Source organism: Gadus morhua, chromosome 6, assembly GCF_902167405.1.
Source record: "Gadus morhua chromosome 6, gadMor3.0, whole genome shotgun sequence".
Lineage (NCBI taxonomy): Eukaryota > Metazoa > Chordata > Actinopteri > Gadiformes > Gadidae > Gadus > Gadus morhua.
The window spans coordinates 3,003,113-3,020,893 of record NC_044053.1 but is presented as its reverse complement, the minus strand read 5'-3'; the positions used below and the strand labels follow the sequence as shown (position 1 = coordinate 3,020,893).

General features: G+C 51.1%; 2 protein-coding genes across 2 annotated transcripts; both read left to right on the top strand.

Annotated features, from left to right (window-relative positions):
- The first annotated feature begins 1,887 nt into the window (after window positions 1–1,887).
- Window positions 1,888–6,734, top strand: med18 (mediator of RNA polymerase II transcription, subunit 18 homolog (yeast)). The gene is made up of 3 exons (XM_030357973.1): window positions 1,888–2,176; window positions 3,384–3,458; window positions 5,655–6,734. The coding sequence occupies exons 2-3, from the start codon at window positions 3,386–3,388 to the stop codon at window positions 6,209–6,211; spliced, it is 630 nt and encodes a 209-aa protein (XP_030213833.1). The 5' UTR covers window positions 1,888–2,176; window positions 3,384–3,385; the 3' UTR covers window positions 6,212–6,734.
- A 5,136-nt stretch (window positions 6,735–11,870) lies between these two features.
- LOC115545765 (forkhead box protein O1-like) lies at window positions 11,871–15,355 on the top strand. Its single transcript, XM_030359192.1, has 2 exons — window positions 11,871–13,365; window positions 15,187–15,355. The coding sequence occupies exons 1-2, from the start codon at window positions 12,782–12,784 to the stop codon at window positions 15,353–15,355; spliced, it is 753 nt and encodes a 250-aa protein (XP_030215052.1). The 5' UTR covers window positions 11,871–12,781.
- Window positions 15,356–17,781: the final 2,426 nt, after the last annotated feature.

Genomic DNA, 17,781 nt, shown 5'->3' with positions numbered 1-17,781 from the left:
CAGAAGCTGTTTAGCGTATTACTGCCCTCCACAGGTGCGATGTTGAACTCGATTTTTACATACAGTCCTGCATTGTGCAGAAATTGCAAAATTGCCTTGGAGGTCAATTTGTGGTTAACAGAGTGACCAAACAAGGAAAAAAACGAAAAGCCTGAACTCCAAGTCCCAACAATCTACCAAATAATGCATGTTTTTCCGTCCTATATTTTCTATACTCCAGGAAAACATGTTTTACTGTCTTAGAACTCCCACATTCTCATAAACCAGACACTACAATAAATAAAAAGTGATTTAGCCCACAATGACCCAGCCTTAATCTACACATTTTCTACTGAATCCCTACGGGACTGTCAACTATAACACAACGAAAACAGGTCAATAACACAGTAGGTGGTGAATTATGTCTGTAGAGTCCACCACAAGACAAAGGCGCCTCTTAATTAAATGTATTATTATTATTATTATTATTATTATTATTATTATTATTATTATTATTATAAGACTATACTTTACTCTCCTCATTGAGCCTCCCGAAATGTCTTTAGACTTTGTTGCTCAAACTTAATATTACTCTTCTCCTTGAGCCTCCCGAAATATCTTGCGATATTGATATCCCCCTTCCCCCCTGCGGACTGTTTTAGTTGTTTTATTTTTCTAAGGTTTTGTGTGTATGCTATGTGAGACTGTATGCTAGTGCATGCTTGTCTTGGCCCGGACACTGGAAGAGATGTTTAATCTCAATGATTAATATTATTTTCAATCAACCAATAGTAGTTGCCTTGCATTTTAAAATGTCAATGCACTTATCAGCCCTGAATAACAGTAAAAGCTATTAAATAATTGATTTGCATGCATAGTATACTACACTTTCCATTGAACAATTACCCCTGTCAATTACAAATAGAGGTCGAGCACGCGCAATGCGCGCGCGAAAACTCTGGTACCCATCACTTAAAACAAAGTAATTAAAACACAGTGGTCCCTCTTTATCTATTTAATTATAAATATTGAGTTTGACGTGTAGTGTATAGCTTGGGTTGTTTTTAGGGGTCATTTACATCTAATCATTTATTTTACATTTAAATAAATAAATGTGTCGGTGAAGGAGGTAGGCCTACTCGGCTGAAAAAATATTTAAGAGGAGGTACACCTGTAAAGAAGGTGTTGCCCCTTTCACACCGCCGCAAAATCGGGGCCGGTTCCGGGCCAGTTCGGAGCTAGGGCCAGGGCTTTGGTTTCACACCGCCAAAGAACCGGCTCCGGCCCCTAAAAACCGGTTCAACTCTGGCCCCACTTTAGAGCTGGGCTAGAACTAGAACCGCTTTTACGCCGGGGGCAGGGGGCGGAGTTATCCGTACCTTCATAAACAGGAAGACCAACGAAGACCGGCATTTTTTAAAACACCGAAGTAAACAATGGACATGAATCCGTGTATGGTTCTTTTTTGTTTTTTTCTGATTTTGTTTTAAATCGGAATATTCAAAGAACGAACCATACACGGATTGAATCGAAGACGAAATTGTTGTTGTGTTTGAAACTGGCGCGAGGGTTCTTCTGCGCGCCTATTGTGTGGTGGTTCAACGCGTCAACGCGCCAACGCAGCTAGATGAGTCCATGTCCATGCAAGTGAACGGAGCGTTCCCTCTTCGTCATAACTATCAAACCAAACATCCTTCACATTCACCGAGCGAACATTATGAAAGTAAAATGCACATTTCTCGCTAAAAATGTTTCCATAAACGCATTTGATGGCGTAACTATGTTACTATTTCCACCCAGAATAAAGAAAGATGTCGGCCGTATGCTTCTGTCCAAGCTCACTAGCCGAGACGTTTGCAGTGACGTCATGACGTTGCTCACGCCGGCTCCATGGCTGGCTCTGGCCGGTGTGAAACCAACCGGTTCTTAACTGGGGTAAGGCTGGAACCAGTTTGGAACTGGCCCTAGCACCAGCCCGGAACTGGCTCTCGGTTCTTTTTGGTGTGAAAGCGGCATCTGAGAACCACTTCCCAATATACTGTATTGTACTTGGCTTTATTGGGCGGGAAATCTGGTCCAATCTGGCAACACTCTCGACAGGCGGACCTCACAGCCGGGTTGCAGCCGTGTGCTCCACGGTACCCCCATGGTTGTTCTCCTCCCCACAGCTCAGCCCAACATCGCAGTATACTAACAGGTATTCAACACATTAAATACAGACGAGAGCTCACCGGAGATTCATGGAGTGAAAGCTAACAGCGCTATCATAGCTAACACACCGGGGGAGACACTTTCAAGTACGGTCGTAGTTAGCTTAGCCGATGCTAACGGAGCCTGACTGCAGTGTTGCCTGTATTGTTTACCTGGCTAGCTTGTTAGCTCATAGCAAACGAATCTATCGGGAATAAACGAGCGTCTGCCGATCAACTTCCTATACCAGTCTTCAACACGAAGATGAGCCTTTCTGTTTTTTTAAACGAGTGTGTGTGTCTGTATGACTTCACAAGCTCTATCGCGGTGTTTGTATCGCAATACACAGAGCCAGGGACCCCATTGGTTGATTGATTGGTAACTAGTTGACTTGTGGTCGGCCGGGATGTGACTGAAATCATAGTTTTAGTAAACACACCACGGATGTAAGGACACGGCCTCATCCCAGGGAGGCGGGACCTCTCCCCTTGGGCGGTTCTTAATGTATCTTAAGGTCAACAACTGCTTCCGCCGAAGACTCAATACTCCTTTGCTCAGAGTTCACCTAGACTCTGCATAGCCCCCCCGTAACCCCCCACCGTCTCTTGCACACTTAATGTATGTTGTACGTCCTGGCACTTGGCAATGTGCAGCCTCTTATCCTAGCTATCTCTGTTGTGTACGGGGAATGGGTTAACCTAGCGTTTGTTAGTGCTTGGTACTTGGTTCTATGAACATCCTTACTGTACCAACAGCGATATATTTCTGTTCTCTGTCCTCTGACAAATGTACTTATTGTAATTGTCTTTGGATAAAAGCATCTGCTAAACGCCCTGAATGTAAATTTGAACGTTTAGGGGTGAAGCCCTTGGAGACTATAAGTATGTGATTAAGAGCGATACGAATAACGTAGTTTTGACGAGGGCATAATGAGGTTATAGTGATCATTATCACTTTCAAATCTCACCTGGAAACGTATCTATTCAGACAAGCCTACTCCCTTTAAGTCAGTTGCATCTTGGGACTAGAATGACCCCCCCCTCTTTTCTTTTGTACACGTTTTATTATGTTTTTCTTTTTTTCTTTTTCTTTTTTTTGCTTGCTCTTATGTTTGATTTTGCACGGGGACCTTGAGTATCAAGGAAAGCGCCCATAAATAAAATGCATTGTTATTAATATTATTATTAACTGTTGTGACGGATGTGTCCCCCCAGAGATGGAGGCTCCTCCGGTCAGCGTCATGCCCGTCACCGGGGGCTCCATCAACATGATGGAGTATCTGCTGCAAGGTAACGGCAGCGCCACGGCCACCTGTATTCACCCCAGTGAGGCGCAGGGGATTCTGGATCTAGGGTTATGTTTGGTATTTTGTAGTGTGATGTTTCTGAATTGTGTAGCTAGAATTACACCAAAAAAAGTCTGACTCTAAATAATGGATCGGACTACTTATCTTACCAATACCATGTCTAGTACTGAATTGATACTGTATCAGTCTACTTATCTTACCAATACCATGTATAGTACTGATATTGTCATCAACCAGATGAATGACATCCCTGCCTTAGCTGAATCTCTGGAGCTAAGCAGGTGTGGGCTTGGTTAGTACTGGATGGGAGACCATCTGGGAACACTTGAGTTGCTGCTGGAAGTGGTGTCCGGTCTTGGCCAGTAGGGGGCACTCTTCCCTCTGGCCTTAACATCAGTCCCGATGCCCCAGTGCAGTGACGGGGACACTGTGCTGTGGAAGGCGCCGTCCTTCGGAGGAGACGTAAAACCGAGGTCCTGACTCACTGAGGTCATAAAAGATCCCAGGGGGCACTTAACGCAAAGAGTAGGGGTTTCCCCGGTGTCCTGGCCCAACCAGGCTCATTTATTCTGGCCCCCTAATCATCCTCCTGTATAATTGGCTGACTCATTAATTCCCTCACTCTCCACCTCAAGCTGCTGTGTGGGGAGCGTTCTGGCGCCGATTGGCTGCCGTGCATCACCCAAGTGGGTGCTACACACTGGTGGTTCATTGTAAGCGCTTTGAGTTTCCAGAAGCGCTATATAAATATAATTAATTAATTAATTCATTCATTCATTGTACTAACATTGTATCATACTACTTATCCTACCAATACCATGTAGTACTAATATTGTATCATCTATTCAAAGAGCCCCTAATCTACCTGTCAGATGATGGTTGAATAGAGGTGACATTACAAGTGGGAGAGCCCGCCCCCATGAGTGACAAGGGGGTGAACGTATCGGCCTCTTGCCGCCTTCAAAACAGCTCGGAGTTTGGAAGCTCTTGCGTGTCTTTATGTAAACCTTCCCTTCTTCTGAAATAAGAGTTCAGGAAACGCCCCTCAGAAGTTCGTAGGCTATGTCATAAAACCGGAAAACAGATTCTTCGTGAGACAAGACTTCATAACCACAAGAAGTATGGATGCCCGTAGGGACCTCTTTGCGCTTATTTGATGAATTAGTTATTAGAACTGCCTGCGATGGTTGAACATGAGTGAGAATTTATCAGGTGATGTTTATAATTGTAAGCTGTAAATTTAGCGTAATGCAAATGTTAGAACGGGTGTTAAGTTCGCGTCTGTCCTTGCTGCAAGTTCACTTTAGTCCATCAATGAAACGGGCGGCCATAGTTGTGACGTGATCTCAGAGGGCTCGGGTTGCTTTACTTCCGCACGAAACTCAGAGCGAAGACTCCGACCCAGCAGAGTGTTCAAAGCACTTTCCTCTGAGCTTAAGGTCCGTAACTGCCGAAACACCCGGAAACTCTTGAGTGTTTTGAAGGTGTCATCTGATACGTTCTCTCCCTTGTCACTCTTGGGGGCGGGGTCTCCCACTTGTGATGTCACCAGTGGATCCATTTCGAAACGCCTCTTAAAGGCCCATCACAGCAGAACCCGTGGGGGGGGAAACTAGAATCCCTCTAACGGGATAGGCTAACTGCTGCAGTCAGGCTGCTAAATGGACAGTCTGCCCCCCCCCCCCCCCACTGGACACCCCTCTGCGACATAATTGCCTCTGTCCATACGCCCCCATAAATGTGACCTGGAGTTTGCATTGCTGCAAAACACTCCCATCAACCCTGTGAGATGCATCTATTTATTGCACTTAGCACGTTACAGGTTTCAGCCCTTTCTGGGGTTTTCTACGGGGTGTTTATGGGGAGCCTATGGGGTATTTATGGGGAGCCTATGGGGTATTTATGGGGAGTTATTATGTGTAAGGTAATGGGTGATTGATTCATTGAGGTTTAAATGATGTATCATTGGGTGGACAACCAAAACGATTTGCCTGTCTGTGTTTTGCTCCAACAACATTGCGTTGTCGTCCTGTAACAAGGACAAAAATGAACTGTACTGAAGTAACGCTGCCTGGGTGTGCCATTACAGTTCATTTTTTGTCAAATGACAAAAAATGAACTGTAATGAACTGTACTGAAGTGTACTGAAGTTAACCCCCCCCGCCCCCCCCCCACCCAGGCAGCGTCCTGGACCAGGCGCTGGAGAGCCTCCTCCACCGGCTGCGGGGGCTGTGCGACAACATGGAGCCGGAGACCTTCACGGACCACGAGCTGGTCTACCTGCTGAAGGGCCAGCAGGGCAACCCCTTCATCCTGCGGGCGCGCCACTCCCTGTCGCACCCGGCCGCGCCCTGGCACCTGCGCTACCTGGGCCAGCCCGAGGTGGGCGACAAGAGCCGGCACGCGCTGGTCCGCAACTGCCTGGACGTGTCGGCGTCGCACAGCCTGCCCGACGTCCTGAACGAGATGGGCTTCCGCATGGACCACGAGTTCGTGGCCAACGGGCACGTGTTCCGCCGCGGCGCGCTGAAGGTGGTCGTGAGCAAGCTGTCGCGCGTGCTGGTGCCGGGCAACACGGAGAACACGGAGCGCCTCTCGCTGTCCTACCTGGTGGAGCTCAGCGTGCTGGCGCCCGCCGGCCAGGACACGGTGTCGGAGGACATGCGCAGCTTCGCCGAGCAGCTCAAGCCCCTGGTGCACCTGGAGAAGATCGACCCCAGCAAGCAGAGGCACTGAGGCCGGGGGGCCGGGGTGCCGGCCCTGCCCGGGTGCTCTGGGATTGGCTCTTGACTTCTGAGAGGGCGGGGCTAGGGGGGTCGTGATTGGTTGGAGTTCGGATCTTTGGATTGGTCCGTGGCGGCGTGCGCCGGCGACTTCAGATTCATAGTAATAGATTCAACCATCTCTATCGATGTACCCTTGGTTTTTATTACTAGTATGTCAGTTTTTCCCTACACCCCTGTAGAAGCTCAGGGATTATTAAAGGGGGAGAAGATATTGCATTAGTTTGTCTATTCCCTTTGTATAATATCATGGCATTTAAACGTTCAAATGTCCAATGCTTTACTTTCCCCCCAAAACAGGCTGGAAACACACGTCCTGGTACAATGTGGATGATCTGCATCACTGTTCCCATGGTGACTATGACATGACAAGAGACGATACGATTTTATTTTCTGAAGAATCTTGTGTGTGCGTTCGTTCTCGAGCTTTCCTACGATTTTTTTTTTACAAGTTAATAAAAAAAAGACCCAATATATGTTTTCTCTTGTCTGTTATTATGGTCAATAGGTACCGAGACCTTCTGACTTCCAGGTTATTTAAATCGACCAGAAACCAAGGTGTCCACAAGGGGGCGCCCCCGCTCTTCCCGACACCGAGGTATCAGGCTCAGGCTCAGCTGCCAGCCTCACATCATCGCCACGTGCGGTGCGGTTGCCATGGAAATAATTAGCCCTGAGATATGCACATTTCTTCCTCCTACTCTAATTAGCTTTCTCAATTGCTTAATGATACATAGACCTGTGTGAAAGCCTTCCTTTCTTCCTCTCACAAAAGCATTTATGTCCCCCGTTTCTACCTCTTTCCAGCGTTAACCCATTAGTGTCCCACGGCAACCGGAGACTGAGCAATAACACAGCGCCCAGCATACCTGCGTACTACGGCCTCGTCCGAACTCCTTACATATCCCCCGGCGGCTTGGCCAATCTAAAGTGATACATTACGGTTTACCGTGTAACTCGCATCCGGTAAATAATTAAAAAAGCAACATGATGCGAGCGCAGGAGATCTTCTGAGGGTCATCGTCGAGGCCTCCCGCGGAGGGTCGGTAATTGGCGGATGAGGACAGGACACACACCACGCATTGATCGGGTGTTTATCCGGACTAGGAGAGTGCGAAGGTGAAGACGTAACCACGCTCATATTGAAAAGAGTTGAAAGCCTCTCGGAACGGCGCCCATGGGCAATGTCTTTAATAAAGGGATGTTTAATTTGGGGTGGACACCGAACTCCAACCTGCTCCTTAATGCCGTCCGTCCACTAGCAGATGCGGATAAAAGCGTGTAGGCTACTGTTCAAATATGAACATAAAGGACAAGATATTGTGACGCCCTAATAGACGAAGTAAGAGCAGGTGAAGGCCCGCAGATGGGAATGCTGGACGATTTACTGCGACCGTCAAAACGACGGCTGGGTGCCACTCGGAGGAGAGGGAGGAAGTGCGTCTCTCAGCTCCAGAGCTGAGTGGCGCTAATGTGGATCCGACACACGCAGGCTCCTTCCTCCCGTCTGAACTCGTGTTTAGCGGCCTTCCTCCCGGAACAGATCCAGCCTCCTGCCGGGAGATCGGAGCGGTCGCCAGCGTCCTGTTAGCCCCTCCTCCGCTGTGTACAGAGCGGTGTCATCACAGAGAGATGCGGAGCCCCTTTTTCTTTACAGACCCGACGTGAGGAATGTTGATGTGAAAGGATAGCTTCTCTCGTCGAATGTTGTTGAATGTGGATTTCTAGCGCTGGGCTTTCCTAACTCATCCATTTACATTTAGGGCATTTGGCAGACGCTTTTATCCAAAGCGACTTACAAAAGTATGTTTGTCATAAGAAAGTGAAATAATATATTGCTGTCGCACATTAAAGATGTTTGTAGAAACAAGTGCCAAGCATAATCGCTAGGTAAACCCTTTCCCCGTACCCAACAAAGAGGATAAGATACTGACTAACTCTGGAGGAGGGCCAATGTTATGCAGTGAAAAAGCAATCCAAAATCCTTAACAACACACCTTGGCCGCTGATGCTGCCCACTTATGACTCTCGGACCACCGTTTGGAACCCCCTGGCCTGGCTGATAGTGAGGTGTAAGAAGACCCGTTGAACCGAGCAGCTCATGGATTTATTGCACTAAACCCTTTATTGCTACAGACTGAAAGCAGAGCAGGTCTGTGTCAGTAGGGCTGTGTCTCTTTGAGCTACTGCCTCGTAACGGTAGCATGACGGAAATGTTGTATACAGCTATTATAGGCTGTTATTTAATCGCTGTAATAGAGTTCTGTAGTCGTATTAACGCACAAAAAACGCCAGCATACATAAAAAGACAATCGTTAGTGGTCTGAGTTATTGAAGGGTTTGTTTTTCCCAACAGAACGGTTGATAAAGAGCAGTTTAGCCGGGCATCGGCTAAACTGCTAAGACCAGGAAGTCTTTAACGAGGTCTGAAGTGGTGCGGTGCGGGGTTAGCTCCTAACTCCTGGACGGGATCCCTCCTGCTTCCGCTGTCGTCGAGGGACCGTATGCTGGTTAAAGGACTGTGTGGGCGGGGCTTCTCCCCAGAGGGAGACCCAGGGGTCCGCCCCCTTGTGGTCCCCCCCCCCCCCCCTCCCCACACTGGAGGGGCCGGGATGAGGGCGGTGCCTGGGGGAACCACAAGGCCGGCCCTGGGTCCGGGGAAACGTTGTGCTACTCTGGGCCATAGCGGAGGATATTGCTGGTGGTGGTTGGTGGGGTCCCAGGGAAAAAAGGGGTGGTGCCTCCTCTCGCATGAGTCAAAGAGGGGGGAACGAGGGGGGAGGAGGGGGGGGGGAGGCGGCAGCATTCCTTTGCGATGTGAATCAGATTCCGCGGTGCTGCCAGAGCGCTGGGTGACAGCGGGCCGCTGCTGCCGGGTCTTGTTGTTGCTCCGGCCCTCCGCTGGCGGGCGGGGTCCTGCGGCTGCGCGGAACGCCGCGGCGTTCCAGGGCCGGCCGCAGGGATCCGGCAGGCAATCCCGCGCGGCCTCCGGAATGTCTGGTATGAGGCCCGGAGTGGCGGGCGGGCCTTGAGGACCAGAGCCTAGGGACAAGAGATTAGGACTGAGGACTAGGGACTAGAGACTAGGGATTAAGACTAGGACTGACGACCAGGGACTAGGACTGAGGACCAGAGCCTAGGGACAAGAGACTAGGATTGAGGACTAGGACTGAGGACCAGAGCCTAGGAACAAGAGACTAGGACTGAGGACTAGAGACTAGGACTGAAGACCAGAGCCTAGGGACAAGAGACTAGGACTGAGGACTAGAGACTAGGATTGAGGACTAGAGACTAGGACTGAGGACCAGAGCCTAGGGACAAGAGACTAGGACTGAGGACAAGAGACCAGAGAATAGGGATTAAGAGTGAGAACTAGAGACTAGGGATTAGGACTGAGGACCAGAGACTAGGGACAAGAGACTAGGATTGAGGACTAGAGACTAGGGACTACGATTGAGGACTAGGGATTAGGACTGAGGACCAGAGACTAGGGACTAGGGACTAGGACTGAGGACTGGGGACTAGGACTGAGGACCAGAGACCAGAGACTAGGACTCAGGACCAGAGGAGGACTGAGGACCAGAGACTAGAGACTAGGACTCAGTACAGACTAAGCGCTCAGGACAAGAGACTACAGGCCTAGAGTACAGACTAGAGACACCAGGACTAGACGCTACAGATGGTGGACTACATGAATACCTGTGCCAGTCAGGGCTCGTCTTTATTCCTCCATCCGTCTGTCTGCTGTCTCTCCTTCTCTTCTTTTGTTCTCTCTCTCTCTGTCTCTCCCTTGATCTAGTGTTCTCTCCCTGGCGCTGTCTCCCCCTCTATATCCCCGTCTCCCCCTCTCCCTCTCTTCCTCCCTCTGTCACTCGGAGGTCTTAGAAGTGTCTAAGAGAGAGAAAGCACTTCTGTCGGGTCTGATTGAGGAGGAGGTGATGGTAGAGGAGTAGGTTATGGTGGAGGTGGAGGTGGAGAACGAGGGGGTGGAGGACAGGAAGGAGGCGATCACCTCCATCCACTGTGTCTATAATCTCAAAAGTATGTTAAACCAGATCTGGATCCTAGAGTGACTCCCTATTTAAAACCTGTGGATCTGGACAGCATCACACATCTCATCAGATATCTCCTTAGACCTCATTCAATGGGAGAAGAAGAAGAAGAAGAAGAGACACCTGGCCTGGTTCCCAGTCCCAGGCCTCCCAGTCCAACCAGTCAGAGTTTCTGGCTGGAGGAACTCATCTCTGGGTTCCCAGGAATTCAGTTGAAGTTCATTTTGTCGTGGGGTGGGGGTGGAGGAGGGGGGGGTTGATTCCCTGTTCCCTGGAGGGGCGTCATGGCAACCCAGGGGTTAACTCCCTGGTGCGACGGTTAGGCGTTAGCGACATAGCGCTTTGGCCGTGATTACAGTGACTCCGGGGCCTGAGTCACCCTCTGAGACTCCGTGACACGCCACTCCACGTTTGAGGACACGTGCTATTTTCGACACACTCGTTTCACAACAACAAAATCCCTCCTGTCTGGGCGCACGGTGGTTTTTCTTTCGTCATTGCGCAATGTTTAAGTGTAGGCTGCAAGCGCTGCGCCGGGTGGGCGGGGCCTGCCGGGGCTCAGCCAATGGGCTGCATACGAGCTTGCTTTGGTTGGCTTGACACGTCTGGCTCCTGAGCAGACGAAAATAGATGAACGATGAATGATGTGTGTGTGTTTACGTTACCTGACCGAGCCAGGGTTCAGGTACGACACGAGTTGGAAACACGAACAAGTTGAAGATAACCTGTTGAACAAACTAGTACTAATGTGTGTGTGTGTGTGTGTGTGTGTGTGTGTGTGTGTGTGTGTGTGTGTGTGTGTGTGTGTGTGTGTGTGTGTGTGTGTGTGTGTGTGTGTGTGTGTGTCTGTCTGTCTGTCTGTCTGTCTGTCTGTCTGTCTGTCTGTCTGTCTGTCTGTCTGTCTGTCTGTCTGTCTGTCTGTCTGTCTGTCTGTCTGTCTGTCTGTCTGTCTGTCTGTCTGTCTGTCTGTCTGTCTGTCTGTCTGTCTGTCTGTCTGTCTGTCTGTCTGTCTGTCTGTCTGTCTGTCTGTGCGTGTGTGTGTGCGTGCATGAAATCAGAAGTTGTCGCTAAAAAATCAAATCGAACAGAAGGAGCGCATAAGTGAGGGTTATGTGATCTGGTCGTCGTCCCCCCCGTCCCCCCCATACTCACCTTGACGGCAGGTGAGTCAAGGTGCGTGTCGTCTCGTGACGGATGTGAATGCTGCTGCAGTCCGACCTCAAAAGACTAGAACCACGTGACACGGCGTGGTTCTCTCACCCCTCTCGATCACTCTTTATCTCTCACTCCCGATAAAAACCATCACATCCCGCCCAGTTTAAAAACCAGAAAGTATCCGAACCAGATCACGTTATATCATCATTATTTATCGTTATAAATAACACATTTTTACATTTATAATTGGGCACGATTTTTCCTATTAATTGATTAATTGGCTGAGGTCAATTTAGCGGCTTAAAACAAGGCGATAGCAATGTGACGTTCACGTGACGCGGTGGTTATCATCTAGTGTCCGCGTGCTATCCTACAGAATTGATCTCGCGTGCGAACTCCCCTCAACCGCCTCTCCACCGCGCGCGCGTCATCGTGGGGCTCACGGCGACGCGGCGAGTTGTAAGCAAATGAGGACGTGTGTGGAGACCTGACAGGGGGGAGGAGGAGGAGGAGTGAGGAGGAGACCGGGAGCCTCACATGTGCGTGAGAGAGGAGCCCAGCGGAAGGGCGTGTGTGTGTGTAGCCGGTGTCTCGCGGACGCAGAAAGTGGAGGAGGAGGCAGAGAGGTGGAGCTGACGGAGCTGACGGAGTATAGTGGGTGATGCTTTTTTCCTCTTCTCACCCAGACTGGAATGGTATCGATCGGTCACGTGCGCACGCATCTCCATTCCGGTCGCAGACAGCGGGGCGCGAGACGCTGCGAACGGTTCTCGCGTCTCGTCAACGAGGGGGGATTCGATAAAACAACCTCCTTTCTCCGGGTTATTTATGGCTTCTCGCTCCGTGGATGTCCTCTAAACCCGGGACCCCCCCCCCCCCTCCCGGGTACCCTTCACCGCCGTCTACCTGCGCGTGATCTCTCTCTTATCTGGATTCTCATCTGTTGCTGTGGCTCCGGCGGGACTCGACCCTCTCCCGGGATGTAGAGCACCGATCCATCACCCAGCACCTCCCGCTCATCACCTGAAGGGACAATGGACCAGAGGCTGCTGCTGCTCTTATTACTGCTCTTATCTCTACACGTACGGCTGGGATTCCGTTCATCATGATTCCGGTCCTCCTCCGGTGAATAGCGCTCTGTAGATCCGCTCTCTAGATCTCTAGATCTATAGATCTGTGTAGATCTCTAGATCTACACACTACACGCTCCGTTCATTTCCCGGATTTCTACGTTAAGACCAAACCAACGAACGCAGCTCAGAAGGTCTCGTGGATATTTATTTTCCGGTTACCGGCTCTGAGCCGAAGACAGAACCATGATGGAGGACGGTGAACTAGACGCGCATCAGGTTGATATCGACTCGGATTTCGAGACGCAAAGTCGGCCTCGCTCGTGCACCTGGCCCGCCGCTCCGTGCCAGGAGGGCTTTCCTCCTCCCGGTGGGCGCGAGGTCACCGGCGGCGGCGGCGGCGGGGGTCTGCCGCCGCTGCTCAGCATCAAGCTGGAGCCCGAGGACGTCCCCGCGTGCCGAGGAGCGGGGCTCGCTTGCGGGACGCCGGGAGGAGACCTACAGCATCCGGTCTGCTCCTCCCCGGTGCCTCCCCCCGGTTCCGAGGTGCACCCGTGCCTGGCGGGCGCCGCGTGCGACGCGTCCGGCCAGCTGCGTAAAGCCAAGTCGTCCCGGCGGAACGCGTGGGGGAACCAGTCGTACGCGGACCTCATCACGCGCGCCATCGAGAGCACCGCGGAGAAGCGGCTGACGCTTTCGCAGATCTACGACTGGATGGTGCGCTACGTGCCCTACTTCAAGGATAAGGGGGACAGCAACAGCTCCGCCGGATGGAAGGTAAGACGGCGTGGTAACGGGAAGGTTGCCCGTTCGATCCCCGGAGTGTCGAGGTATCCCTTAGAAAGCCGCCTCATCCTGACTGCTCCTGATGAGCTGGCGGTCGCCTTGCGTGGCTGACCCCGCCGTCGGTGTGTGAATGAATGTGTGCATGAATGGGTGATTGTTGGGCAGTATTGTAAAGGTCTCCGAGTGGCCACTGGTTAGAAAATAACACTATAAATGCAGTCCATTTACCATTTATCTGGAACACTTATAGTGGGTTTACGGTTCAGGTGCGTGTTTGGAGAGAGTCGTTATGCAGACAGTGGGGTTCCTCCATGGAGACATGGGCTCAGTCGGTCTCTCTGACCAGGAGTGTGATCTGTGCTGTGGTGTAGTTACGCATGACCGGCGCCACGCGTTGCCTCGGCTCGGTTAATCACCGGGTCCCTGGTCGATCAATCCCAGTGAAATCACCGGTGACAGATTGTAAACGAGCGGTTAAGTGGGCACACGTGGTTCCAGTGTCAGTGTGACACGGCCGCGTGCTCCCGCCAAACCCACGAGAGTCTCGCGGGAACGCGCTTCAGGAGGGCGCTATACCTTCGCCTCCACCGCCTCCTCCTCCTCGTTCCGCGCGTCGCCGCTTTTGTTTGCGCCTCGCCGCCTCGTTTTCCGCTCTTCCATTTTCATGCAAATCGCCGCGTTCCCCGTGCACCGCGCCCGGTCTGAACGACCCCTTCCGCCGCCGGAGGAGGGACACTTGTAGCGGTCCACGGGTCAGCCCCTCTCTCGTGTGTGTAAATATTAAAGAGGGGCTTTCACTGCTGACCACGGACTGCTGACCGCCACTACTGCCTGGCCGAGAGCCCGGAGCCGCTGGCTGGACGTCTGCCCGGGTTATCACCCTCAGCCCCCCCGCCGCCTCCCGCCTCCCTCTCCCCCCTCTGTGTGTGTGTGTGTGTGTGTGTGTGTGTGTGTGTGTGTGTGTGTGTGTGTGTGTGTGTGTGTGTGTGTGTGTGTGTGTGTGTGTGTGTGTGTGCGCGTGTGTGTGTTTGTGTGTGTGTGTGTCTCGCCTTCCCTCCCTCTCCCCCGTCTGTCTCGGTGTGTGTGTGTGTGTGTGTGTGTGTGTGTGTGTGTGTGTGTGTGTGTGTGAGTGTGTGTGTGTGTGTGTGTCTGTCTCAGTCTCTGTCTCTCCCTCCCACTCTCTCTCTCACCTCCTCTCCCTCACCGCAGCGATCTTTGAGACGTCTCACCGTTGAGAACTGTCCAGCCTAAACCTCTGTAGGGTCCGTGACGTCTGCAGGGTCTGCGATAGTGCGAACGGCCAGCCTCAATACTTCTGAGGGCGTTGATCAATAGACAGACATCATCATGAATCATTGTGGCACACATCCGATCCTTAGTTTACCATTCCAACTCTCAAACATGTTTCATTTCACTTTTTTCCGAGGCCCTTTTCCGAACGCGGTGGCATCTACAGTTTATAGGTAAAAGCAAAAGACTCAAGACTCACCTGTCCAGAGTTCACCTAGACTCTGCACAGACTCCCCCCAACGCCCCCCACACCCATCTTCCGCACTTATTTCATGACGGTACATCCTAGCACTTAAAAACAGTACTTAGCATTGTGTAGCATCTTATCCTAGCTATCGGGGAATGGGTTAACCTAGTGATTGTTATTGCTTTGCACTCGGGTCTATGAACATCCTTACTGTACCGACAGAGATATACTGTTGTTTCTCTTTCTTCTGACAAAATGTACTCATAGTAAGTCGCTTTGGATAAAAGCGACTGAGAGGCCTGACGTAGCTCCGCGACACTCGCTGTGATGCTGTGGAGCTGTCGGTTGTGTTGTTTACGTTGCTGTGTAAGTCCACACCGGTCGTTAGGTCCGGCGCTAATCACAGCCGCCCGAGTGACCCTCTAAGCCCGTCTGTGGCCCCACACCGGCCTCAGCTGGCCCCGTGCCGGCCCTGGCTGGCCTCACGCCGCCCTCTAGCGTGTCTGCAGGTAGACTTACCTCCGTTCTCCTCGCGGGACGCTAGCTCCCAGCGCTAGCCGCGGAGCTAACTTTAGCCTAGCGTGAGCTATCTTCGGCGGTAATGCCTCAGCCGGCTGTTTGGAGGAGCTTAGATGAGGGTGTTGTGGCAGGGCAGGTCCCTGGGGGGCCCCTGCTGGGGGGGCCCCTGCAGGGGGGGCCCCTCCAGGTAATGACCGGGGAGGAGGAGGCGGTACCGGGCCAGACCACGGGTCACCCTGTGGTGGGCATGACTAACACACACACACAGAGACACACAGAGACACACAAAGAGACATAAAGAGACAGACAGAGACACATACACACATACACACACACACACACAGAGACACACAAAGAGACATAAAGAGACAGACAGAGACACATACACGCATACACACACACACACACACATAGAGACGCACAAAGAGACACACACAAAGACACATTGGGACACACACACACACACACACACACACACACACACACACACACACAGACACAGACACACACACACACACACACACACACACACACACACACAGACACACACACACACACAGACACAGACACAGACACAGACACACACACACACACACACACACACACACACACACACACACACACACACAGACACACACACACACACACACACACACACACACACACACACACACACACACACATAGAGGCACACTCAGAGACACACACAAACACACACACTGACAAAGAGTGACACACTGACACACACACACACACACACACACACACACACACACACACACACACACACACACACACACACACACACACACACACACACACACACACACGCATACACCTTATAGATTGGAGTTAAGGATTATAAATGATTTATGTGGTGGTAATCAAAGTCATTCCCATGAGGCATTGTTTTCTCACCGTCCTTAACCTTAATTTAACCATTTCCAGACCGATTCCCTAGCGAAATCATTTCTAATGCATTATGGAAAATAAGTATTAAAGTGTTACTTCATAGGGAGGTTTTATAAATATCAGTTGAAAATTGTACCATGCATATCTTATACATATCGTATTAAGGACATATATGTGCCAGAAATCAGGGCAGAACGTTCATCTTGACTTCTAAACGCAAGAAAAACACGCCCATAAAAAGACATCGGGTCATGATGCCCTCTGGTCGGAAGACGATATAAAACCCCCGTCTGTGCCCGGGACTCTCCCCCCCCCCCCCCCCGACCCTGAGACGAGACAAGTTTATAGTTCACTTTTACCTCAGAGCGTTCAACAAAAACACAACTCCAGACGACGTCGACTGACAAAGGGACGCTCTGTCCAAGAAGCCGTTCAACAATTCACCGGTATGTCGCTTTATTTCGAGAATTTATTCTTGGCACTGTTCTCCAAAGTCATCCAGGAAGTACGGAGGTCCGATTAAGTGACCCCTGATGGCGGCTGGCCGGTCTCCATGGCGACTGGCCTTCCTCCCCGTCTCCCTGGAAGTGGGAAGGCGCGGTGATCAGATTAACCCAGCAGGGAGGGACGGCTTAGAGGTTTGTGAAGGAGCAGGAGGAGCAGACAGACCCCACCCTCTCCTCTAAACACCGGGTGGGAACCTGTTGTTTACCGACACCTACCTGACGACCTGCTCGGGACAGACCCAGCACTTACCAGTGAGCACCTGTTGGGTTTGCTGCTGCTGGGGGGGTTGGGGCGCCTTGCTCAAGAGCCTACCGTAGGATGGCGACATGTGGCTCAGGAGGTGGAGCGGGTCGGCTGGTAACCCGAGGGTTGCTGGTTCGATCCCCGGCTCCTCCTCGCTTTGAGTGGCCACTGGTTAGAACAGAGCTGTATTAATAAAGTCCAGTGCTATTTACGGTGGGCATTGGGTTCGAACCCGCAACCACAAGACATGTGAAATGTGTTTAATTTTTTTAAAGATGCTGCATGTTGAGAGCTGTAATGGGAGAGAGCACAAACACTTAAGAGAAGTGTGAGAACCAAGCAGCTGGGGCCGGGCTATGCTACGCCATGTCAGTGAGTTTGATTGACAGGCAACTCCCTGAACCAGTCCGGGAACAGAGGCTCTGATTGGACAGAAATGAGCCGGGTCTGAAGCAAGCAGTCTCATACTGAAGCTCTACAACAGATATCCTCACAGAGCGTGTCACTCGCTCATAGTCTACGAGCGGTTCTGTGTTTCTAATAAACGGCAGTGAGTCAAAAAGACAACGTTTTTGCAATTTAATCTCACATTCCGCATCTTTAAGGATTACACCACTGCGTGAGGGATTATAATCCTAATTCCAGTCCTAATCTCTTCCGGTAGTTATTACCTGTCTGGGGTTTCCAGGAAGGCAGTTGGTCTGTGGAACGCCCGCTGAGTGAGAGAGGAGAGAGAGAGAGAGAGAGAGAGAGAGAGAGAGAGAGAGAGAGAGAGAGAGAGAGAGAGAGAGAGAGGAGCTGT

Excerpts from the sequence above, each read along its gene's own strand:
- med18 (XM_030357973.1), top strand. The coding sequence starts at position 3,386 with ATGGAGGCTCCTCCGGTCAGCGTCATGCCCGTCACCGGGGGCTCCATC. Across the intron at positions 3,459-5,654 it reads GATGGAGTATCTGCTGCAAG|GCAGCGTCCTGGACCAGGCG; the intron begins GTAACGGCAGCG and ends CCCCCCACCCAG.
- LOC115545765 (XM_030359192.1), top strand. The coding sequence starts at position 12,782 with ATGATGGAGGACGGTGAACTAGACGCGCATCAGGTTGATATCGACTCG. Across the intron at positions 13,366-15,186 it reads TCGATCCCCGGAGTGTCGAG|GTCCGGCGCTAATCACAGCC; the intron begins GTATCCCTTAGA and ends ACCGGTCGTTAG.